General features: G+C 46.4%; 1 protein-coding gene across 1 annotated transcript; it reads right to left on the bottom strand.

The window, feature by feature from the left end:
* Positions 1-12,526: 12,526 nt before the first annotated feature.
* On the bottom strand, positions 12,527-24,635 carry LOC130515331 (myocardin-related transcription factor A-like). Its single transcript, XM_057015495.1, has 13 exons — positions 24,234-24,635; positions 20,806-20,864; positions 20,467-20,737; positions 18,748-18,908; positions 18,073-18,260; positions 17,785-17,953; positions 17,036-17,279; positions 16,815-16,933; positions 15,361-16,119; positions 15,123-15,278; positions 15,002-15,058; positions 14,006-14,054; positions 12,527-13,925 (listed from the first exon to the last, which is right to left on the bottom strand). The coding sequence occupies exons 1-13, from the start codon at positions 24,349-24,351 to the stop codon at positions 13,444-13,446; spliced, it is 2,832 nt and encodes a 943-aa protein (XP_056871475.1). The 5' UTR covers positions 24,352-24,635; the 3' UTR covers positions 12,527-13,443.

Genomic DNA, 24,635 nt, shown 5'->3' with positions numbered 1-24,635 from the left:
AATTGGCTATTAGTGCTGGCCCGCCGGTATTATCGCTTAAAGTGATAGATATGTAAAAGATGGACCTGTCTGTCTTGTATGTGGAGCTAATGTGCATTACAAGGAGAGCAACAAGATGACACTATAAAATGCAACACCAAGACAAGCACAAGCACCTGGAAATGAGTCAAAGGCACCAGAAAGTAGAAGAGTTGAAAAGGCATTACATTAACTTACAATAGTAAAAGATTGCTGTTGAAATTTAAAAGAGAAGAAAGGAACGCCAGCAATATGGGTTTTTTTTATTTCGATTTTGCACGTGTGTAATAATAAATTTATATAAATTTATTGTATTGTCTTAAGCTTTTGTTACCGGCGCCAGAGCTAGGGGTCTCTGGTCCGGCAGCATGAGCCACTCAGGCGGCGGGCACTGAGCGGCTGAGCTACGGTATAACTACCTGTGGATCCAAACACACGACACGAGAGTTGTCAGCTCACGCTACTGCTGCGCAGTGTATTTTATTCTTTGCACATGCGCTTGAATGTTCACATTCATATACACAACATGGCAAGTACCATACCAATTACTCTCAGAATAGTACTAACAAACAATAACTAGTCACCAGTAACTTTTATGGTCGGAACTACGCACACACACACACATATACACTCACTCTTGTTTAACTAACCTTTTGCTGACGGGAATGCCCGATAACAAACCACAACGATAAAGTACATATTTCAACATCTTACAGTGCTTAGCTTCCCTTCATGACTTTGCTTATATGTTGCTACATAGTTTAACTGAAAAGAACTGTACAAATAGTACATTTTACATACCTGTGGATCCAAACACACGACACGAGAGTTGTCAGCTCACGCTACTGCTGCGCAGTGTATTTTATTCTTTGCACATGCGCAGAGCAAAAGCAGAGCATAGACTGTTTGCTTGGACCCACTGGTGTTAAAGCACCCTCTACTGGTGCAAAGTGGCAATGATTTCTGCAAACCGTATAAAGGTTCAAATATTAAAATGAAAAAGAGGGGGTGTCTGTTAACATAATAAACTATATGTGGCTATTTCAGACCCACTACACTTTGCTTGTTCCATGTTAAGTTGTTGAGCAAAACTAGTTTGGGTCCTTGGGGATACCAATGGCAGCACAAGTGAGCTGGAGAAGTGTCCCCCTTGCTGCTTTGACATTGGGTGGAGGCCCTATTTTGATCCTTGGAGGGTAGGCAACAATAACAACAGGCACAATGATCACAGCTTCACCAGCAGCATTACGAGCTCTACATATGTAGTTTCCTCGATCATGCAAAGTAGTATCCTCAACCACCAGAGTACCATTAACTGATTCAAGATTCACTTTATTCATCCCCGTAGGGAAATTGAATTGTCGTAGCAGCCTATTTTAGTGTAGGTTTAAGATTAGAACATTAGAGCATTATAAGCATATATACAGCATATAATATAAGCATATATATATATAAAAAATCTCTTCCTCGCCCTCCTGGGCGGTGCCTCCTTCCTTCAGACTCGGGTCCTCTACCAGAGGCCTGGGAGTCTGAGGGTTCTGCGCAGGATCTTAGCTGTTCCTAGGACTGCGCTCTTCTGGACAGAGATCTCTGGTGTGGTTCCTGGTATCTGTTGGAGCCATCTACTCAGGTTGGCTGTTACCGCCCCTAGTGTCCCGATCACCACTGGGACCACTGTTGCCTTCATCCCCCACATTCTCTCCATCTCCTCCTTCAGCCCTTGGTACTTCTCCAGCTTCTCGTGTTCCTTCTTCCTGATGTTGCTATCACTCGGGATTGCTACATCTATCACCACCACTGTCTTCCGGTGTTTATCCACCACCACTATGTCAGGCTGGTTGGCCACCACCATCATGTCAGTCTGGATCTGGAAGTCCCACAGGATCTTGGCCTGCTCGTTCTCCACCACTTTCGGAGGTGTCTCCCACCTGGTCCCTGGGACCTCCAGCCCATACTCAGTGCAGATGTTCCTGTATACTATGCCAGCCACCTGGTTATGCCGTTCCATGTATGCCTTGCCTGCCAGCATCTTGCACCCTGCTGTGATGTGCTGGACTGTCTCAGGGGCATCTCCACACAGTCTGCACCTGGGGTCTTGTCTGGTATGGTAGACCCTGGCCTCTATTGCTCTGGTGCTCAGGGCCTGTTCTTGTACAGCCATGATTAGTGCCTCTGTGCTGTCTTTCAGTCCGGCCTTTGTCAGCCACTGGTATGTTTTCTCGATATCAGCCACTTCCTCAATTTGTCGGTGGTACATTCCATGCATGGGCTTGTCCTTCAATGATAGCCCCTCAGGTTCCTCCTCTTTGGTGGGCTTTTGTTGCCTGAGGCATTCACTCAGCAGTGGATCAGTGGGGGCCATCTTCTTGATGTATTCTTAGAGGCTTGTTGTTTCCTCCTGGACAGTAGTTCGGACACTTACTAGTCCTCGGCCCCCTTCCTTTCGCTTTGTGTACAGCCTCAGGACACTGGACTTAGGGTGAAACCCTCCGTGCATGGTGAGGAGCTTCCTTGTCTTGATGTCAGTGGCTTGTATCTCTTCCAGTGGCCAGGGTATTATGCCAGCAGGGTATCTGATTACTGGCAGGGCGTAGGTGTTTATGGCCTGGATCTTGTGCTTACCATTCAACTGACTTTTCAGGACCTGTCTTAACCTCTGCACGTATTTGGCTGTGGCTGACCTCCTAGCTGCCTCCTCGTGGTTACCATTTGCCTGTGGGATCCCCAGGTATTTGTAACTGTCCTGCACATCTGTGATGTTCCCTTCAGGTAGTTCAACCCCGTCAGTTGCGATCACCTTTCCCCTTCTTGATATCATCCGCCCACATTTGTCTAGCCCGAATGACATCCCGATGTCTTTGCTGTAGATCCTAGTGAGGTGAATCAGGTAGTCGATGTCACGCTCGTTCTTGGCATACAGCTTGATGTCGTCCATGTACGCTGACTTTGGTGCGGAAAGTTGTCGGTTCGAATCCAGGCGAGCCCGCATATATGCCTACACCTCGGTATGAGCGGAACATTAACTGATAGAGTCATACTGGCTCAGACGTCGCCCGGGTCAACAAGGTCCGCGTCAGGGGTCAGGGAACCAGGGCTGCCTGATGTCAAATTGGCTACTGGAACAAGGCATTCATGGTGCAGGGCAGAGAACATGTTACTGATGGAGTGTTACTACTTGAGTAACCCCAGCGAGAGAGGGTACATGCAGAGGATGTGGGAGAGATGGGTACTTCGAAACCCCACATCCTCACTGACTAAGAAGCGGCTCTTAGCTCAGTGTTCGAACATCCGCAATAGGAAGCTGCTATCACAGCTAGAGATTGACGAGGCACGGCGGTGTGCCTCACCCACGGTACAAATATGCTACGGCAGGGGGAGCCAGGTCAGTGTGGGGGTGATTTCATCATCACCCCCCAATATCGAGATGGGGTACACAGCCCCAATGACAGATGGAATCGGGACAAGGGCGGCTGACCTGAGAGAGAGAATCATGGAGTCCCGGGGGAACCCAACTACCTCCCTGCCAAGGCTAACACACAAAGTACCAGACGAATCTCTACTGGAAGACTTGAACACGGCGCTGTCAACCATCCCCACCACTACCATCACTGAGACCAATCAGCTGATGTATGCAGCGGCAACGGTAATCCTACAGATGCTTGGCTATAAGATGAAGAGCATGAATAGCCATAAGGAGCAAATGGCCCCATGGCGGAGAAGGCTAGAGGCAAAAATCATGGCAACACGGAGAGAAGTCAGCCTCCTAACAGAGCTGAGTAGAGGCGTGAATCTAAGGACAGAGTGGCCCAAGAAGTACAACAAAATGTCCTTCCCTGAGGCACTGGAGACTGCTAAGCAAAGGCTCACAGCCCTGGCTACCCGACTAAAGCGGTACACAAGAGAAGTAGAGGAAAGGAGAATAAACAGGGTGTTCTCCACTAACCCAGCAAAGGTCTACTCTCAATGGCAGGGCAACAAGATGACAACATACCCCCCCAGGGCTGAGACAGAACAATACTGGAAGAGTATCTGGGAGAAAGAGGCAACGCATAACACTACTGCCCGATGGCTGCAAGACCTACAAGCTGAGCACAGCCAACTCCCAGAACAAGACCCAGTAGTCATCACCTTAGCAGACATCCAAACAAGAGTGTCCAAAATGAAGAGCTGGACAGCACCAGGGCCCGATAAGATCCGCGCCTACTGGCTTAAGAAGCTGACTGCACTCCATGAACGCCTGGCAGCACAAATGAACCAGCTGCTAACATCAGGGGACCACCCAGAGTGGCTAACCCAAGGCCGGACAGTCCTCATAATGAAGGACCCCCAGAAGGGCACAATACCGTCCAACTACAGGCCCATAACCTGCCTCAGCACCACATGGAAGCTCCTATCAGGCATCATAGCGGCTAAGATCAGCAGGCACATGGATCAATACATGAGCAGAGCACAGAAAGGCATAGGGAACAACACCAGAGGTGCCAAGCACCAGCTACTGGTCGACAGGGCAATCGCCCAGGACTGTAGGATGCGGCACACCAACCTGTGCACTGCCTGGATTGATTACAAGAAAGCCTATGACTCAATGCCGCACACATAGCTAAACCTAAAGCTGTATAACATCAACAGGACACTAAGAGAGTTAATCCAGAACTCCATGAAGCTGTGGAACACGACTCTGGTCAATTGCGCAGGTGAGCATCAGATGTGGCATATATCAAGGAGATGCTCTGTCCCCCCTGCTGTTCTGCATAGGCCTAAACCCCCTCAGCCAGATCATCACCAAGAGTGGCTATGGGTACCAGTTCCGAAGTGGAACAACCGTCAGCCACCTCCTCTACATGGACGACATCAAGCTGTATGCCAAGAACGAGCGTGACATCAACTCCCTGATTCACCTCACTAGGATCTACAGCAAAGACATCGGGATGTCATTCGGGCTAGACAAATGTGGGCGGATGATATCTAGAAGGGGAAAGGTGATCGCAACTGACGGGGTTGAACTACCTGAAGGGAACATCACAGATGTGCAGGACAGTTACAAATACCTGGGGATCCCACAGGCAAATGGTAACCACGAGGAGGCAGCTAGGAGGTCAGCCACAGCCAAATACCTGCAGAGGTTAATCATTTGATGCACAACATGGGTCAAAAGTGACCCGCATTCATTTTCTATGTGTTTTCAGGCTGGGTGAGTGTTTCTTTGCTGTATTTTTTAAAAATCAATTCATTTTATTATTAAGTGTCTCAATTATAATTTTAATATCTTGTTTTTGATTAGTACAAGGTCAATGCTTCCATTTTCTGTTTATTATTTTAGGAATAAAATAGATTTTGGATTACTACACCACATGGGTAAAAAATGACCCATTTATCCAAGTGTGATTTTGAATTAAATTACTACAAACTATAACAATAATTTGCTTCAAATAATCACGTTAGCAATGCTTTAGGCCAAATAAGCATACATTTTTTCTTTGAAATGTGTTTATTTGTCACACAAACATGATCGTCAAATGTCAACAGCTAGCTAGCTACGGTAGATCGCTAGCTAGCTACGGTAGCTGATTGAAAATTTTTCCCTTTCTGACAAGAAATGGAGCTACTAATTCTTCAAATTCAAATTAATTACATAATCAATAATTATGCAGAGTTATCACATCAAATTTCTTATTAGGTAATATGATAATTATTGTAAAATAAGACTTAGATGGTTCAGGTCTTCAAATACAACCTTCTCCACAGTGGTAAATACTGTAAATACTGTATGTTACAAAATGTGGGTCTGACCCATGTGGACGTGGGAAAACTTCATGAAGACTGACAAAAGCTATGCTTATTCATAAAGGAAGAACAGAACACTTAATGTGAGGATTTGTGCTACATAAAACAATTAAAAGTTAATGAATAGTTTGATTAATAAATGAGTAAATACATAGATTATAAACATTCAGCTTAGAAACACATGAAATAACATGGGAAATGATTATGGGTCATTTTAGACCCATGTTGTGCATTAGAGGGGTAGTGATGTAAAAAGTGTTTTTATTCAAAATGTAAAAAATAAAATTATACAAGAAGGATGAATTATGATCAAAAACAAGTTAATTGAGGAATACCTGGAATGCTGAGTAATAAAATTAATTAATTGCAAAGATAAAGCAAATATAAACTCAGTCGGGTCACTTTAGACCCATGTTGTGCATTAAAGGGTTAAGACAGGTCCTGAAAAGTCAGCTGAATGGTAAGCACAAGATCCAGGCCATAAACACCTACGCCCTGCCAGTAATCAGATACCCTGCTGGCATAATACCCTGGCCACTGGAAGAGATACAAGCCACTGACATCAAGACAAGGAAGCTCCTCACCATGCACGGAGGGTTTCACCCTAAGTCCAGTGTCCTGAGGCTGTACACAAAGCGAAAGGAAGGGGGCCGAGGACTAGTAAGTGTCCGAACTTCTGTCCAGGAGGAAACAACAAGCCTCCAAGAATACATCAAGAAGATGGCCCCCACTGACCCACTGCTGAGTGAATGCCTCAGGCAACAAAAGCCCACCAAGGAGGAGGAACCTGAGGGGCTATCATGGAAGGACAAGCCCATGCATGGAATGTACCACTGACAAATTGAGGAAGTGGCTGATATCGAGAAAACATACCAGTGGCTGACAAAGGCCGGACTGGGAGACAGCACAGAGGCACTAATCATGGCTGCACAAGAACAGGCCCTGAGCACCAGAGCAATAGAGGCCAGGGTCTACCATACCAGACAAGACCCCAGGTGCAGACTGTGTGGAGATGCCCCTGAGACAGTCCAGCACATCACAGCAGGGTGCAAGATGCTGGCAGGCAAGGCATACATGGAACGGCATAACCAGGTGGCTGGCATAGTATACAGGAACATCTGCACTGAGTATGGGCTGGAGGTCCCAGGGACCAGGTGGGAGACACCTCCGAAAGTGGTGGAGAACGAGCAGGCCAAGATCATAAATATACATAAATATAGAATAAAATAGAAATAAAATTACAACATAAACATTAAACAATTATTGCTATTGAATGGGTTAGGATGAATTATACAGTCTGATAGCGGACGGCAGGAATGACTTCCTGTACCGTTTTTTAGAGCAGCGAGGCTGCAGGAGTCTGTTGCTGAAGCTGCTTCTCAGTTTGTCCACTGTGGTGGTGGGAGGGACTGTCCATGATTGTCCGCAATTTTAACACCATCCTGTCCCTCACCACCTCGTCCAAGTCTGCAAGTTCACTGCCAACAACAGACCCTGCCTTTTTAATGAGTTTGTTAAGTCTGTTTGTTGATGACAGCCAACGATCTGAGGATGACTCAGTCTGTGGCCACCAGGAATGGTCCAGTAAATTTTGGGTGTGGGACTTCATCAGACAGACAGTGAAGAAAGAGAGGCTCTCCTTATACAATCCCTATGATACCCCTCAGCCTTGTCAGGATGTAAGGCTTCTGTCCAACTTCTAAAATGGTTAGTTTCTCTAGGTAGCTCATGTAATTCTTAGCACCGCATTGGTAGTTTCCAGCATCCTCTTTGCCAGGCCTGTTAACTAAAGAACCATCCTTTCATATATGGAAATGAGAGCCATGGTTGGCTTTATTAGAAAACCGTGTTCCATTTGAGAACGTCAAAACAATCTCTGGAGATGGATGACAGTCATCTGAACAGTTTACAATAATAGTTTTCCCAATTTGAGACACAATCCGTTCATTGAATGGAGGTGGTCCTGACTGCGGTCCAGCTACTGCGGGAGTTAGGCTGGAAAAATTATCACCTGAAGCTGATCTTGGACTACGGCGGATTTATTATCCCGCCAGATTTTGAAAATGGGTCACGCTCGGCTGATGTTCTTCCTCATGGTCTCAGGCTTTCACACACAGCAGCACATTGTGTGTGTCTGGACCCCCCCTCCACACACACACCTTCTCACCCTCATCCTTTATTTGAAAAAGTGTGGCAGAGGAGAGTACCGAAATGTTTGGTAATTTGATGGGGATATGAGCCGATGAGTTTATTTAGTCAGTAGTTATTAAAATGGTATTTGTGGTCGCAGTCAGCGTGATGTGAGTCAACACTAGGAATTGGATGATTGTGTTGCTGTTCTTTGTAGGGGGCGAGTGCCTGTTAATTCAAAACAATCTCACCGCTTGGAGCTTCTTTTTGGGGTCCGCTCATGTCCAGAGGGTGACTCATCGTGACTTTTGTGTCGTTCAACTCGTGACAGCCCTGAAGACACGGAGGCCGGCCCTCCTGACCTGTCTGGTCGGTCTAACATGTGTCAGCAGCTGTCTGTCATGAGTGGCTACAGGTGGCTACAGGTCCACAAGGACGCCAACCAATTAATACCATTTAGTCCTAATGGGAGTCTCCTACTCCTACTCTTCAGAATTGTAGATCACAGCTTTGAACATTTGTTCATTCTTTCAAACAGACAGTGCTTAAAAGAATTTCAAGTAACACAATGCGTATTTGAGACAACACTTAATTTGTGTATTCCTTATATCGTGTTACACAATTGTGCAAAAACAAAATGAATGTTAAGAAAGATAAAAGATGAGTAAGGACCACCATGCTACTCCCTCATAGGTTATCAGTCTGAAGAGGTGTGGTGGAAACATAAATTAACCAGCTATAAAATCTGCTAATAAAGTAAATATATATAAACTACACAACTGTCTTCCTGTTATTACATGAAATCTGCAGTAGGTGGACAGATGTTCCTGAAGGCAACCTGTTTGTGGGGTCGCAGCATGAAAGTCTGAAGTGGCCCTTTTATTTTTAAGCATTAATGGAAGAATACTCAGCTGCCTGTGCCCCCCCCCCCCCCCCCCCCATGCACGCACGTACACACAGACATTCTCTCTCTCTCTCTGGCACAAGTTCAGCAGTTTTGCTGAGCCCATGGAGAAAGTATGGAAGCTGTCAGGGGCCATATGATGCTGCCTGGCTGGAGACAGAGGAGAACACTGATGACAGGGACACGAAGCCTCCCACAGGACGCCGCCTCTCCGCCACACAGTCAGAGATGAAAGCAAACCTCATATGGATTTGTTTGGCTTTTCCTCGCCTTCGCTTGCCGTTTGCAGCAGGTGAAGCTCTCTCGTGGTCAGCGCCGTCTCCGCTGTCTGGCTGACCTACATCGGAGAAGAGCCTTTTATGTTTCTGCGTGACGCACGAGTCGGTGTGTTGGGGATGGAGGAAGGAGGCCGCTGGCGTGTCACCGTCTCTGTCTAATCCCCCCCGGCTGGGTTTGGTTCCAGGAGTAAGCCAGAGAACAACCAGGGACTCAGTTTGCAGTACGGCTGACCTACATCGGCTACTCGCAGAGCGCTTAAGACGACACGTGGAGTCACACCCTATTTTCCTGCGAAACACTCGTATTTGTGCACGTGGTCTACTTAATGCAGACGCCAGGACCCAACCGTTTAGTAATGGCAGTTTCACAGCGAACGCTTTTTTCCACATTAAGGCGGGGATTAAATTCTCCGTAAGCTTCTCTCAGCAGGTTGCCTCTCTGCAGGTGGTTACAGGAGACCTATAATCTCCACACAAGCACACAACCTGCTGCAAAAGGCACAAAAACGCAGTAATGATATCCAGCAGGCGCCGCGCGTGACTCACCGGGCGCTATTTGGAGCAATGTGGTGGCTGTAATTAGAGGCGCTGCAGCCAGACAGGTAGAGGTGATGATAATGGGCTGCGGCTATTTCTGTAGCTCTCTCTTTCTCACACACACACACACACAGATGTTCCTCCTTTCTCTCTCTCTCTGTGCTTTTACACCTTTCCTCTCCCATGGTTTAATTTTCTTCAGTTAGAGTGTTTCCTTTGTTGCCTGTGTGTGTTCAGCTGATATTAGCCTCACTGTTTCCTCTGCGCTGTGCAGCATTGTTAAAGCATTTGTTCTCCTAACCGTTCCCGACACACTTCATTTTTTTCACCATCCAGGGGAGGAAAAAAAGTGAAATACCTCTAATGCAGGTATTCTAAAGGAATACCTGCAATAAAGGAGTGCTGCACACTGTAAAAATGGCACCATTTGATGTCTAACTGTGTATAAATGAGTGTGCACAAAGATGAGGCATGAATGAGCTCATTCACGATGCTCAAATACTAAAAACACTGTCAGGAAGTCCAATTTCACTTTGTTTATATGTAGTTTTAGCATCCTATTTGGCTCAGTTAGTCAGTATTTACATCTGTAAATTCATCCCCTGGTCTTGTCGCCCTCCTTATCTTGTTTTCCCTGAGCACTCAGCGGTGAGTCAGCTCAAAGATGACGATCCATGTGTGTAAAAGTTGAATCCTCCATCCTGTCACTGGTCATCAGTTCAATCAGAGGTCGCTCTGACTAGTTTCTTTACATGGACTAAATCCTAAATACGTGGTGGAGATGGTTCCGATCAGTTCGCAGCAATTTGCCTGAGTAAATGTTAAATTGGTCCTTTCCCTGTCTGCTTCTGACATGCATCCTAAAGTGTGTGTGTGTGTGTGGGGGGGGGGGGGGGGGTGTCAGGTTCAGGATTTCTGTAAAGCATCTATCTCCAATCTTGATTATAACGTAAAATTAAAATGTCGAATAGAATATTTGCGTCTCCGCCACTGACGTGAACACAGAGCGAGGGAATGTTATTTCCTCTAATTGTGCAATGATGGTGCTGATGAGTGAGGTGATCGGGAACCGGCTTTTATGCCTATTGATCACGCAACAGATGCAAGAATAAATACGAGCCACTTGGGATTTGTGCATAATTTTGTTCTTGAACATGTGGCAGCTGCCGTCAGCAGTTTGGTGTTTAACAGGAGCTGAAATAGCACTTCTCTATGTGTGTGTGTGTGTGTGTGTGTGTGTGTGTGTGTGTGTGTGTGTGTGTGTGTGTGTGTGTGTGAATCCAAATACTGTATCCCAGCAGGATTCTGGTCCAGATTGAACATATTATCTGTCATCTTGACTGAGTCTGCTTGACCTTGAGATCTCACTGAGGCCTTATGTTGTATTCTACCCCCCCCTTCCCCCACCACCACCACCACCCCCCAATCCCCAATTGGCTGCCACTTTCTTCTCCCTCTCTGCAGAGACGCTGCTTCAGGAGGCAGATACGCATCAGTATACCCGAACCATAAAATTCATCTCACTCAGTCAGCAACCGTCTTGGACAAGCTGTCAACAGGTTTTTTTAGTTCTAATAAAGTCCGGCAGAAGACACCGTTTATTAGCAACAGGGGGGAAAAAAGCCTCCCAGCTGGGATGAAACCTTTACCTGTCAGTCCAAGAAACATTTTAGAACATCCCCAACTCAAAATATGAATATCAAAATCAAATCTGCTGCCAGCAAAAGATCAAAGATCACCCGTGATGCTGTATTCAAGGAGTGTGCAGAAAACCACTTTCATAGGGGGTGTCCTCATCTACGCTCTCCATTGGTCTCTAGGCTCCCAGAAGAAGATGAGGAATCATCCTTCTCAATTGTCCCCGTGTGTTTACCAGTGTGAAAGTGTGATCACAGGTGGGTCAGTGTTGATGCTGGTGCTGGGAGTGTGTAAATGTGTGTTTGTTTGCAAGGAACATGCCAGCATAGTTCTGCAAACAGAATCCCACTGTAGGCTACTGAGATGCATCAAAGCGTCTGCATAATAACTTCAGGCAACACTGCATCTAAGCCCTCTACAGCATTACACCCATGTGTGTATCTGTGTGTGTGTGGGGGGGGAATGCATGTGTGTGTGTGTGGTGTGTGTGTGTGTGTCTGATGCTCTAGCCAGAGGTGAAACTCTGCACATTAGTGTAGCCGAGCTGTGGCTTGTATGTTGTTCGCCTGTGGATTTAGAAGAAATTCTCCCAACAGAACATAAACACGTAACAAAGCAGCTCAACGGGCTCATCTCAAGACAACGGAGCGTCACATGCACGGGCTCAAGGAACCCCAGAGCTGTTTTCCCGGGGAATTTGCCTAGTAGTTTAGCTGGTGAGATGCCAGACAAAGAGCAGGTTTGAGAAGACCATTTTGAGAAAACCGAGGAAGAAGAAGGATCATTGTACCTTGCTGGAGCGTTAGGGCCACTGTCAGTCCACGCCACATGACCCTGAGGTCAAAGGGTCATGTGGTCATGTGTCTACACCCCATGACCCTTTGACCTGGATGAGGGGCTGTCCCAGGATCCATCCTCCACTGGGACCAAATGCTGTAGGAGGAATCATAGCACGGTGCTAATTCAGTTTTGGGTGACAAACTAAAGCAACAGTGTGACCATAAAAGTTGGAGGCTAAAATCACCCTAAAGTGAACTAGGTTTAATTTTTGTTTGCAATAACAAGCACCGTTTAATGTAAAAACATCCACTGTACATTTTCAATTTTTAAACTGACACAATGCTTGATTTTCTATCCTCGGTAGCAGAATTAGTAAAATCCATTTCCCATTTAATCACGGACCTGGGCATTCAGATATTTTCCCTGACGGAGCCAAAATGAATTGCATCCAGATAAATTGGGTGTGAGCAAACTTGCTTTAATTTCTTGTCAACAAAAATAACATGTGAATTTATTCTTCAGAGCAACAAGAGCAGGTTTAGAAGCAGTCTTCGTCGTGACAGTTTTCCTAAGACAGCTTTTAAACTGTAATTTATCATCCCGTGTTTATTCTATTAACTTTAAAATGCATCTGCCATAGTTTCCACTGAGCAACACTTTGTTGTTCGCTAACTTGTGTATCGATTCTTTGCAATCTAATAAGATGTACTATGATGTAAGATGTAATAACCGTTCATCTGAAAGAGTTATGACCACTGATTTCTCTTCAGTTCGACATGCTTATGTCAATCAATCATTTCTTTCCAACTCTATAAATACGTTTTTTTTAAAAACAGTCGCGGGATGGAACGGGCTAGTTTAGCATTAGCTATCATGCTAGTATTAATGCCACCACATCTACAACATTCGGAACCTTTCTGTGCACTGTGTAAACCATGTCAAAGACGTTAACTTTGCGTTCATGCTTAAAATGTGGCTATCTTTGACCTTCTGCAGTAATAAAATATACTGATTATGTTTGCAACACAAGGCGTCTGAGGATTTACACCGCAATTAGGACAGGGTCAAACAAGTCGATACTTTTCTCGCCTCTGTCGTGGTTTCCATCGCAAAGATAAGATCAATGTACATATAATGAGCCGATAAAAGTGTTTCGTTGAGCCCGGCCCCCGAAGGACCCTGGTGTTTTCTCATGGAGGTTTTCTGAAGGAGCAGGGGCAGACGTAGGACCCGCCTAGCAGGTTTCCCCACAGAAAATCGATATAATGGCATGTAAATAAAATAAATAAAAGTGCTCAAGGGTTGAATATTTCAGGGTGTGAGAAGACACAGGTGGCGCGCTCTGATCATGCAGCGGAGCAGTCATGGAGGGTTTCAGACCATCAAGGTCTGCAGGTCAAAGTTGTCCAGAAAGTCTGTGGAAAACACACTAGAAGGGGGCGGAGGAACCAGTGGACCCAGTGTAGAGTTCTTGTTACACCTCACTCCCTCCACGGTGAGGTCCAGCTCATGTTCCTCCTCTGATTCCGTGCTGGAGGCATCCCTGGAGGACGGATGGGCACACATCTGACTGTGCAGGTCATCGATCAAGCTCAACAACCCGTCAGGCTCCGCCCCGAGAAGATTCTCCCCAGCGGTGCTTTCGAGGAAGTCCTCCAAGCAGCCACCGGGACACCGTCCCTCTTCTTTGGTCTCAACCCCAGTCTGTCGCTCAGATGTCGTTGGGGTCAGGCACAGGCAGGGGGGGGTCAGAGGTGAAGGGGCGTGCTGGAGCGGCGAGGGGGGAGGGGCAACGCGCGAGGAGGTTGGGTTTAAATAATCTAGGGGGTCTGTTGCGGGCTTGGAGGTAGGCCATTCTGCAAAAATAAGGATGAGAATATGGCTCCATAATCATCCAAGGCACGACGAGCAAACAGGCCGTGAACACGCTCCTTACCTCCGCTCTGCAAAATGACCTCGACAGAATCACCTTCATGCTCCGCAGCCTGAAGACAAAAGCACGTTAAAGATTAAAATGTCAATCTCACAGACACCAGAGCGCTTCTATAACCTCTGATCACATAAAGAGGCCAACAAGGACACAGATGTCCCCACACTTAGCGGAGGGCTAAACACGTATTACTCATCAGATATAATCTGACTGGGATTAAAATTTGTGGGTAGATTTCCCACATTCACGCGCGAGCAATTTCAACTCTCACCACTAGAGGCTGCCAAATCTCACACATTAGGCTCCTTCAACCTGACCTCCTTTTTATTTTATATTACATTTTACTCCCCACTCAGATTAACAAACACCCCCGTGACCTTTACGCTGGATTTTGGGCGAGACAGAGAACGACAACGCCGTGTTCCATTAAACCGCCTCTAACAGGGAACCGGAGTGCACCTGCATTCACGTCGCAAATGAACAAAGGCGAGATGGAATCTTTGTCTCCGGATCATTAACAGCATAAATCACAGTAATGGAGGACGTCGTTAGAGTAATTAGCAAAGCAATAATAATCAGCATTGTAATAGTATCACAACCTCCAATCAAGGACCGTCTCTGTTCCGCCATCCTGCCGACATCATTAATTCCCTCCGTTTTCGGAGGCAGCGGTGCAGTCCTGCCTCTGCCCTCTCTTTATGGTACCGGTGTCATTGAACCAGTGACGGAACAAAAGGGGGGCTCCTGGGGCTCCTTGGCATTATTGATTGATGCTAATGCCGCGGTTAAAAGGAAGGGGAGCTTGATGCTACGGCCAGCTGGAAGGGCTCTATGACGTCATTAGTCATGTAAATACTTTTTCAGAGCCCGCGGACGTATTTCATCTGCAAAGGTTGTGAGAAACATTAAACCACCCTTAAATGCGGTTTTAAAGCTGCTTTATGTGGGTTTTCATTAGCTTCTCACACCCTCGGGTCATTAGTGAGTTGATTTAAACCTCACCTTCTGTCTCGGCTCAGCCAGGTTGTTGCCATGGTGCTCGGCTGAGGACTGTAGCCTCTAGATGAAGAATCGGTCTTAATTAAAGTAAATAAATAGGAGCGTGTTGTATATGCGTACGCACCTGCAGCATGATCTGAGCGGTTGCATCGTCCTCCAGCATGTTGTCGGTGCTATGGCGACCGCTCGGTCCAATCAAGGAGTCGTTGCCGCTGGTAACCAGGGTTGGGGTGGGTTTGTTTTTCAAAACTTCCAGTGGGTAGAGACATATTTGATACACCTGTAAAAGGCAGAGAAGACCGTTTGAGAGGGTCTTGGGCTGATTCTCGTTCTGTAATGGACCTCTTGGAGCCAGTTCTGACCTGTGGTGTCTGCTGGGATGTATCCGGTCTCTGCTGCTGCTGCCCCAGATGTGCCGGCCTCTGCTGTTGTTCAGTCACATCACGATCCAGTCGGGGAACCTCCTGCTCCAGCTCCAGTGTGTCGGAACCTTTCCTTCTCTGCGCGGAATGGCTATGCAGATTTCCCAGCATCGGGCCCCTGGGCTGAGGCCCCCACTCCTCCTTCTGGGCCTCACACCCTTGCGGTCGCAGTCTTTGCTGAATCATTTGCTGCTGAGAGACCTGCCATGTATGCTCCATCTGTGCGCAAGGCAGTAATCCTGGAGATGTCCGGGATACAACTTCCTCTTCCTTGATCGCGTCCTGATTGATGGCAACCGTCTCAGCTGTTGGCGGAAACGCAGGTGAAGGCAGATGGATAAGTGAAGGTGGGCCGCTGCAACTGTCAGGAGGCTCCTGTTTCACTTTTACGTGCACTCTCGCCCCTCCGTGTGTCCTAATCTCCAGTTGCAGCCTGAGCATCTCCACCAGCTGCTCTTTCTGCATCAGCTTTCTGGTCAGCTTCTCGATCTGCTGGTCTTTCTCCTGCAGCATCTTGTCTTTATCCTCAATCACTCCTGGAGCTGTGGAGGAGGAGGAGGAGGAGGAGGAGGAGGAGGAGGAAGAGGGGCACAGCCAGGAGGCCTGGCAATGTTTCCTCTTCCTCAGCGAGAAGTGACAGGGCCTCAGCTCTTCTTTAGTATAAATCCGGGGCTGATTGGCTGCACACAGCTGATGGTCCTGATGGGCGAGAGGGGGTGACAGATGTTAAAAATGCTAGGAAATGACCCACATGTGTGACAGTGATTGAGACCTCATTAAACAACACAATGAAATGATGCTAACAGCATCATTTTAACACCAGAGAGAGCTCTTTTGAAATGAGCCTGTTTTTATCCCGTGTCAAAAATTGTAGCGAAGATGCCTCACAAGTCATAAAAGGGGCGCTGCTTTTATGTGCTTTTAAATTGTGAAACTGTTTATTTCCTGACAGTGTGAAAATTTAGTCTGTATTTAAAATACGTCCTGAATTTCCCGCTACAGTGTGCCTCACATGCAAAGTGAGGAAGGGCCAACACTTAATGTAAGTAACCCAATTGTTTATGCTAATTAACTGAGATAATTTATTATGCAGTCCATATAAACGATCATGTCAATTCTCTAAGATTAAAATTAACAATAGTTATTTATTCATCTCCTGTTATTTGTTTTGTTTCTTCCAATTAGAGGATGTTGGAGTGAACCATGGGTATATATTGGGAACAATTCCACATTTATATGCTAACATTTGGTAAAATGCCATAAATTCTGATGTGCGCAGTGTTTAAATGTTATTATCCTACATGAACCCTGAAAGAGCTGGTGTTAATCGCCTGATGTCAGATGGATGATGTGTGAGGTTCACTGAATGACAATGAGAATCCTGTGACACAGACCACGTCCTCCAGAATGGCAGCGCTGGTGGCTTCAGGGTTTCTAGCGCCCGGCGAGGTGGAGAGGGAGCTGACCTGAGGTGAGACGTCACAGTTGAGGAGTGCGAGCGGCTGAGTGGCTGCTGCAGGGGTAGAGATAAAGAAACGGTCCTATATTTGGATACTCCGCAGGCGAGAAACTGTTTATTTAATTTTACACTTGAAAATGGGATTATTTCCATCACCTGACCGAAGGTTGAGAGATGCCTGATGGTGCAGGGTCTGATGTGGTGCTTCTGGTGGGCTTCTGTCCGTGGTTGAGGCTCCTCGTTCGGCCCCTGACCCTGTGGTACCCCCTGCTGTCAGTGAGGAGGTATTGCCGCAGCCCTTTTTCAGGTCCTGGTAGCTCCTCAGTCTTTCAACCAGTTCATTTTTGGAGCCGGAGACTGTCAGACCGCGTTGCTTCAGCTCAGACTTCAGCTCTACAACCTGACGGATGACGAGCACATGAGGAGTCGAGTTTGAAGGATCAACAAGACGAACGGATTAGATGGAAATGCAATATCAGAGGGAAATTGAGAAGGCTCAAAGAAAGAAAAAAAGAACACCACGCGACAGGGTAATCCATCACGGCGCTGTGCTTCATCAGTTCTAAAATAGCAGGCTGGGTCAGATGACAACATCCTGTTAAATTCCTTACATTTGTCACCTTCTATCCACCTGTTACTCCATCCAGACGCCGCCTGTAGCCAGCAAGAAAAAAATTGATTCTAGACATACAAATAAATAATCCTGTTGGCAATCCTGTTATCAGAATGAGAAATAAGATCTTGATCCACCAGTTCCCCCAGCACTTTTGCAATATAATCTAAAAAAATAGATTTCTATGCATAACACACAGACCTGCTGTTCATGTGTGTGTGTGTGTGTGTGTGTGGTGTGTGTGTGTGTGTGTGTGTGTGTGTGTGTGTGTGTGTGTGTGTGTGTGTCTAACCCTCATATCATCCAGGTTAGGAAGTAGATTTCCTGGTTTTCCCGGCACTAAAGGAGCAGAACTCCGCCAGAGTTGGCTCGATGGAGCCAAAGGAGCCGTGGATGACCGAGGTACCGATGGGGAGGTCACAGAATGAGGGGAGGAAGAGGAATTGCATCCGCTCTGAGGCCTGATGAAGAGGACAGAGGTGCAAGAGAGGGGAATACATGGTAAATATCCAGAGTCCTTGTTCTAATGTTTATAGCGTCAACTTTACTAGAATCCTCTTGCAGCTTTTATAACACCTACTTAGTACGTGTTGGCAGGACGGGGGGGTAGTTGTGGGTGTGCCACTGCTGATGTTTGAGGATCTTCAACTGCAGGAGGAGCTGCTGCTGATGGAGATGGCTGCCAGAGGACTGGTTTAAATGTCCAGCAAGCTCTTTATCTCTCTTCTGGTCAGGATGGACGTACTGATGGTACTTCAGCTTTTTCACCTACGACATAATAAATTGTAACAGACCCAGCAAAACTGTTACTGCTGCATTTAAATAGACTATAGACATCTATAGATTTCATGATTTCACAATATTAACATGGAATAGTTGGTATTCCAGGTTCATTATTGTAGGAACACATGGGAAAAAAATGGCAGTAAAGAAGAAATAAACCTTTGGCTTCTTGTTTTTGGCTTTCAGCTGAAAAAGAGACCACGAGCTCACAGCAGCCCCTGATTATTTTGTGGTTTATCACACATTTATTGTGCCTACTTGTGTCTGTGAAGCACCTGCCATGTGAATAGACTGTGCTTCCGTCCCATTAGTCAATTTTAAAAAGGGGCGGGACCAAAGAGTGGAGGCGCCTGAAGATCGCATTAGCTGCCCGTGTTGTGCTATTCACTATAATTCCTTAAATATTAATCATACGCTCATGACAATCAGTGTTCTGATATCCTAACCCCCTCCCTGACTTTCTGTGTCCTACCATTGCTGGAGTTGTGCCACTGCGTCCAGCCAGGACCTGTGGCAGAGAAGGCAGAGGCAGGAGAGCCGGAGGAGACTCTGCGTTCCCTGAGGGTCCAGGAGACAGGCTGCAGCTGCTATCGTCATCACATGACTCATCCGAAACCTTGGGAAGCTGCATCTCTGTGGTGTGTGCGGGGACGGGGGGGGGTCAAGGCAGCGGTGGGAGGGAAAGGAAAGGGATTGGCAGAAGACAAACATGAGCGCTTTGGTCCAATAAAGGGCATCTACCAGCATGTGTGAACCGACAGCCAAGCACGCATCGCGCCTTCATTTGGGAGATTCTCTGCGCTCCAAACGTCGGTGATCTGACACACACTCCTGAAGGCAGCCAAAGTTGAATTCTCCAACGCCTTCTTCAGATTCATCAAATTTAACATTCAACATGTAAAATGTGACGGCTGAGGAACCAAAGCCCCCGTCCTCGCCGCCTGCTCAAAAATCGTCTTTGAGGCAAAAGCAGCCTTTATGTTTCCTCTCTAGGCTGAGTGGGATGTTGGAGCAGCGTCCAGGCGATAGCTTTTATTCCTCTAGGTTCACTTCCAGTGCAGCCAGTTAAGTCTAAATAAAGAAGGTGTGCCTGGGGGAGTTTGGGCTGCAAAGCTGCTAAATGCACATTACACCAATGACCAAAATCAATTAAAGGAGAAGATTTTAATCATGGATTGTTTTCAACTTAAAAAATTGAAAGAGAAAAGGGGATTTTCTGACTTTTTGGGTGGAAAAGTCAATATCTATGGGAAAAATATGTTTCAAGAAAATCTCTACTCGGAATGCTCTTTCATTTTTGGAATAAATGCTCGCTCTCAGGAGAAATTATTAATGTGGTTTATGGACCCCCTTCATAAGCAGAGCCCCCCCCCCCACAGCCTACTTAATATAAATACAACCTCTGCTCCTCAAACTTTGCTAGCATGCAGACGTCTGAGTCCTTCCTGTCTCCTGCTGGGACTCTGTGGGCGGTGATACACACTCTTCCTCTGCCGCCTGGTGTGTGTTATTTAATCAACTGCCGACAGCTACGCAAAATAAACTGGCAGTCTTTAATCCACTGTCAGCGGGCCATGATGACCAGACAACGTGGGGGCTGATTTAACAACCTTGGATCCAATAATGGGATGATTTCCCGCATCGGCGTGCTCGCCTGTGCTGCTGCATCACAGCTCTGTTTATTGTGCATTTGTGACAGAGACGAGCAGCTGAACGACAGCCGGGGTTGTTTGGGGTTACTCTGTCAGCAGCCGTTACAGAGGTGTTTTTATATGACCTTATGACCTCCACCCAGGAGGTTATGTTCTATGACCAAGAGATTTCACTGCATTAGCATTAGCATTAGCGTCGGCTGACATTACACCAGTTTGTATGGTTTTCAGTCAAACTTGACTACAACCGCTGCACAATGGAAGTGGAAAATCAAAAGAAGAAGTCAAGGAGGAGAAGCAGAAACAAATGTGAAGGATGAGCACTCAAGCTCAGAAAGCCTGAAGACGGAGGGAGAATGATTGAACTTGAAATTGAGACTCCTCCTCACTAAGTGTCTTCTGTTATTGCAGATGTTCTGCGTGGGATAACTGCTTAGACTTGTTGCTTAAATTATTCCCTGATAAAATCAGAATCATTTGTGTCCATTACAGACATGTGGGGCCTTAAAGTGTAGTTGGAAATGTATCTTTGCGATCACCTTTGATGGCCGGTTGGGTTCTGGAGGGAAGTGGCAGGATGTGCCTGAAGATGGGGGCCGGCCGGTGGGAGATAGTTTTGTTCAAATCTCCAGGGAGGCGAGCCCTCTTCCGCTGCAGCTGGGCCTCCTGAAGAGACGGGTCTGCCGAGCGACAGGTGGTCGGCGCCCACAACTTCACAGATTTACAGGAGGGGCCCTCAACCTGCAGGATCCCGGTCAGGTCCGACGGCTGCGCTCCGCTGCTGGTCTTCCTTCGGCGGCAGTCGTCAGTCTGGACACAGAGAGGGTGAGCGTCCGTTGCACGCAGGCCAGCTTTAACTCCAGTCAGGTCATACACACCCTTGAAGATTCCTGGTTACGTTTCTGTTCCTTGAAAGTGGCAGCAGAGGTTTTCAGAGCTTGAGTCAAAAAAGAGGAGCAAAAGGAGAGAACAGGTTGTTTTCATCTTAGTTTCATAGATTCTTGTTAATGTTTTGACATAGGGTGTGAAGATTGCGCTGAATGTCTTGGCAATAACAAAATCTCTCTTAAGGGCCAAAAATTCCCAAGGTAAACTCCTCATAATGGGATTTAATGGGAAGTATTCCAGTCCAGGGGGGCTCTCCACAGCAGAGGCAGAAATGGAGCCTGTTCAAAATTCACAATTGACTCAAGCAAGACCTCCGGGCTGATGATTATGTCTAAAAAAACAAAAACCAGGGATTAGCAGTGCTGGAAACCTAAAGCCCAAAACTCTTAGATGCTGCACATCAGCACCAGAGTTTTGCTTCAGTTCCAACAAGAATAGTGACGTACGTCCTGTTGAACGCTGCCAGATTTCCTGTGAGCAACAACACCCGCAGGACACCACTGTTGGTTTTCTTCCTCCTGTTATCTACAGACATGCAACTTTTGACAGACTTTGGTCAGAAACACCTTCAGAGCTTTAACAGCTCAAACAGCAACAAAACCCTTTGATACTCAATTATGCGACTTAAACCTTCAATTTGTAGCGAGCAACAATAAAACCATCCTTTTCATAAGAATGTTCCCACCCATGGAGATACATTTGCCTTTGAAAGTGCATCATCATGACAGGAAAGTGGTTGTTTTCCCTCCACTTGTCAAATCAACACGCCAGGCTATTTAATTCTGTTATTTTCTCACGACATCATCACACAGGAAGGTCTGTGTCACTATCAACCCATCTGTTCATGTTAAGTGCCACCTTGCCACCTCTCTCCCAGTCAGGAGAGAGGCATTAATACAACCCTGAACACCCTAGAGAGAAAAAACCACGTCGGCACAGGAAGAACCTGCAAACTTCACATAGAAAAGGGAGGAATCAATCCACCAACGAGCTAATCCCTGCATCACTGGTGCTTAAACAGGCTTAAAGTTATTCGCCTTGTGATGTCCATCAGGGCAAAAGTTGCCCTCGTACACTGAACACACTTGATGCACACACGAGCTACACACACAGTAGCACTAGTGGATTAGACACCCTGGGGTAAGACTGCTGGTACCTGCTCGAGCCTGAGTTCACATGGCTGAACACTGTCGCACTGCTGGTGCACAGTCACTCGTGCAAACCCAGGGGGGGCAGGGCCCCTCTCAGACCTCCCGCCCATCTGTGAGGGGAGTGGTGTGTTCTTCCCCAGGCTGTATGAACCCTTCTGTCAGTCACATACATAGGAAAGGAGTCTTGGAAGGGGGGAAGAAGAGGAATGGGTGGATGAGCATAGAATATGTTTTTGGAAGCGGGATCACGGAGTTAAAGGATATATTAAAGAAGATATGTGGAGACAAGCAGCTGGAAGAAAAATGGAGAATAAAAAGGAGGGAATAAAGAGTGTTTGTGTGAGGTCAGATAGAAAAGACTCTTTATGTGCATGAGTGGGTGCATCACGGCTCCTCACCAGCCTGCTAATGCTAACCGCTTGTCTTCACTTCCAGTGGCTGTGGAAGTGCCAACGCGAAACAAATCAACAGAATGAGCAGTGTGATCCATTATCGACCAGATTAAATGGTTTCAGAAGCCACAAATCTGATCAGAGCTTTCCTCCAAATACACTTGTCATTTTGCCAACAGTCTCATTCTTTAGTTAATTCTCTTTTTTGAGAGGTGAGGCTTACATCAGTACAGCTGTCCGCCACTAGAGGGTGCAGAAATCAATTTGATCCATAAACCTTGAGTTTATTCATGCTGCAGACCAACGCCAGGGGGAGCTATCCTTATCTACATCCTTAATATTTCATAGTGTGGGTCATGAGAAACAAATGTGGTGATTTCTTCTTTTTCACTTGCAGGAATGAAATTCAATGAGCACTCCAGTTCAAAGTTTCAGAAGATAGATGAGCAAAGGATCATGGGAAATGATTGAGAGGGTCATTTATACTCTGCGGCTACAGAAAGGGTAAGATGCACGTATCAGTACCTCAGAACAGAGCCAGAATAATGACGTTAATGCTCAATGCTCATCCTACTGGATGAGTTTCTGGAGGCGGTTATGATATAAAGGTCATGGTACAGACGAGTGTAACTGAAATGTCAGTGGTTAATTGCTCCGCCATATCTGCCCTGTGACATTAAACCCACACCTGCATTTACCTAACTGAGCCATGTGACCACAATCACATTAAACCCCTCTTAACATCTCCCCCATGTTTTTTATTATACTTCAGAAGGCTGCAGGTCATCTGTTTGGGCGTTCTATCCGAGCATTCAAGCAAGAAACGGTGTGTTTCACCTCCAGCTCTTTAATAAGGTCTTTCCTTTACAAGTGTTATTTATTGGAAGCGAAAGAAAGGCTCAGATTGTACCGAGAGAGCCAACAAATTGTTTTACAGTCTAGTGGTTCCCAGTGGAACCGGATAAGAGTGGCTGTTTTATGATGGCAGTTTGAGTTCCACCTTCTCTTTCTGAGGTTGCCGTCCGTCTGGCGATGGCGGCGTCTAAAACACGATCCTAAATCACTTCGCAAACCTGCTCTGTCTCCCGTAATGAGACTGAGAGGGGAGCAGCAGTAGGGCTTTGAATGGAATCCTGTCTGATCTGGATCCGTGTATGAACAAAAGCATCGGGTTAAAGCAGCACTCGGTGGTTTAAAACCATGACATTAGGAAAATAAAAAAATACCTGACCTTAGTGCCTAAAATTGCACCTGTACTAGTATTTTGGCGCATTTTGGCAAAAGAATTCTGGACAGACTCTTAATGCAAACCCAACAACCACTGATCGGGCAGAAGACTATATTGTATATTCAATATGAGCAAACCTTAGTGCAATTTAATTAAATTTAAGTTAATTTATTATGCACCTGTTAAGCACAGCAGCATCTGGAAAAACTCACCCCCGGGAGCTAAAGCACACAGAACTGAAGATGCTTGGGTCAAAGGCCAACTTTAGGAACCCTTGGGACTAGAGGTCAACTATTAACGTGACTCTTTCAGGCCGTGTGCAGGAAACAGCAGGTCTGTTCCAGCTGAGCCGTCGGTTTCCCCACAAGCGGTTAAACTAGCAGACACTCTCCTCGTCACTACTACATTTAATGCCAAACTGACATGTTAAGGAATGAGAATTTTCATTGAATTATGGCTTTTTAAAAGAACTTAAAAAAATGAAATAAATACTCTGGCATTGGGTTTTATCCAGTAAAATTGGTCATCTTAGAAACGGTCATTTTCTACTGAATGGGTCATTTTCTTTCAAGGGTCTGACCGACTTGTCTTCAAAATGCTAAATGCTACACGACCCATAATCCGGGTGGTTGTGACTGTTCACTTACGCAGCATGCTCTCCCGCCTGAGCTGCTCCACTCTGGACCTTCTCTCTCGTGGCCTCAGCTGGAGGACGCAACGCCGCCAAACACGGAGAGGGAAACAAAAGCCCAAACAAGTACTCATATTGCCTTCATCATGGTCTCAGGCTTCATTGAAGGCTTTGTGCCTGTTGTAAGCCCATCCAGCTGCTGCAGAACGGCTGTGATCCTGCATTAAGACGTGAGAGCATGATGTGAAATGCCACAGAAGGGAGGGGAGAACGTTAAAACAGACACACTGCAGCTTCCTGTTTTGAGAGTTTTATTAAAAGCAGCTCGCTCACATTGTCGTTTTAGAACACTGGTGCGGCGCGGACATGTGAGTCGGTGGTAGATCAGGGTGTGTGTGTGTGTGTGTGTGTGTGTGTG

Source organism: Takifugu flavidus, chromosome 18, assembly GCF_003711565.1.
Source record: "Takifugu flavidus isolate HTHZ2018 chromosome 18, ASM371156v2, whole genome shotgun sequence".
NCBI classification, from domain to species: domain Eukaryota; kingdom Metazoa; phylum Chordata; class Actinopteri; order Tetraodontiformes; family Tetraodontidae; genus Takifugu; species Takifugu flavidus.
This window is presented reverse-complemented; position numbering and strand designations above follow the sequence as displayed.

Bases quoted from the DNA above. Each gene is read 5' to 3' on its own strand.
- LOC130515331 (XM_057015495.1), bottom strand. From the start codon at position 24,351: ATGAGTACTTGTTTGGGCTTTTGTTTCCCTCTCCGTGTTTGGCGGCGT. The intron at 18,261-18,747 runs GTAGGACACAGA...ATTATGTCGTAG, and splicing joins GTGGCACAACTCCAGCAATG to GTGAAAAAGCTGAAGTACCA. The intron at 15,279-15,360 runs GTCAGAACTGGC...TGCCTTTTACAG, and splicing joins CATCCCAGCAGACACCACAG to GTGTATCAAATATGTCTCTA.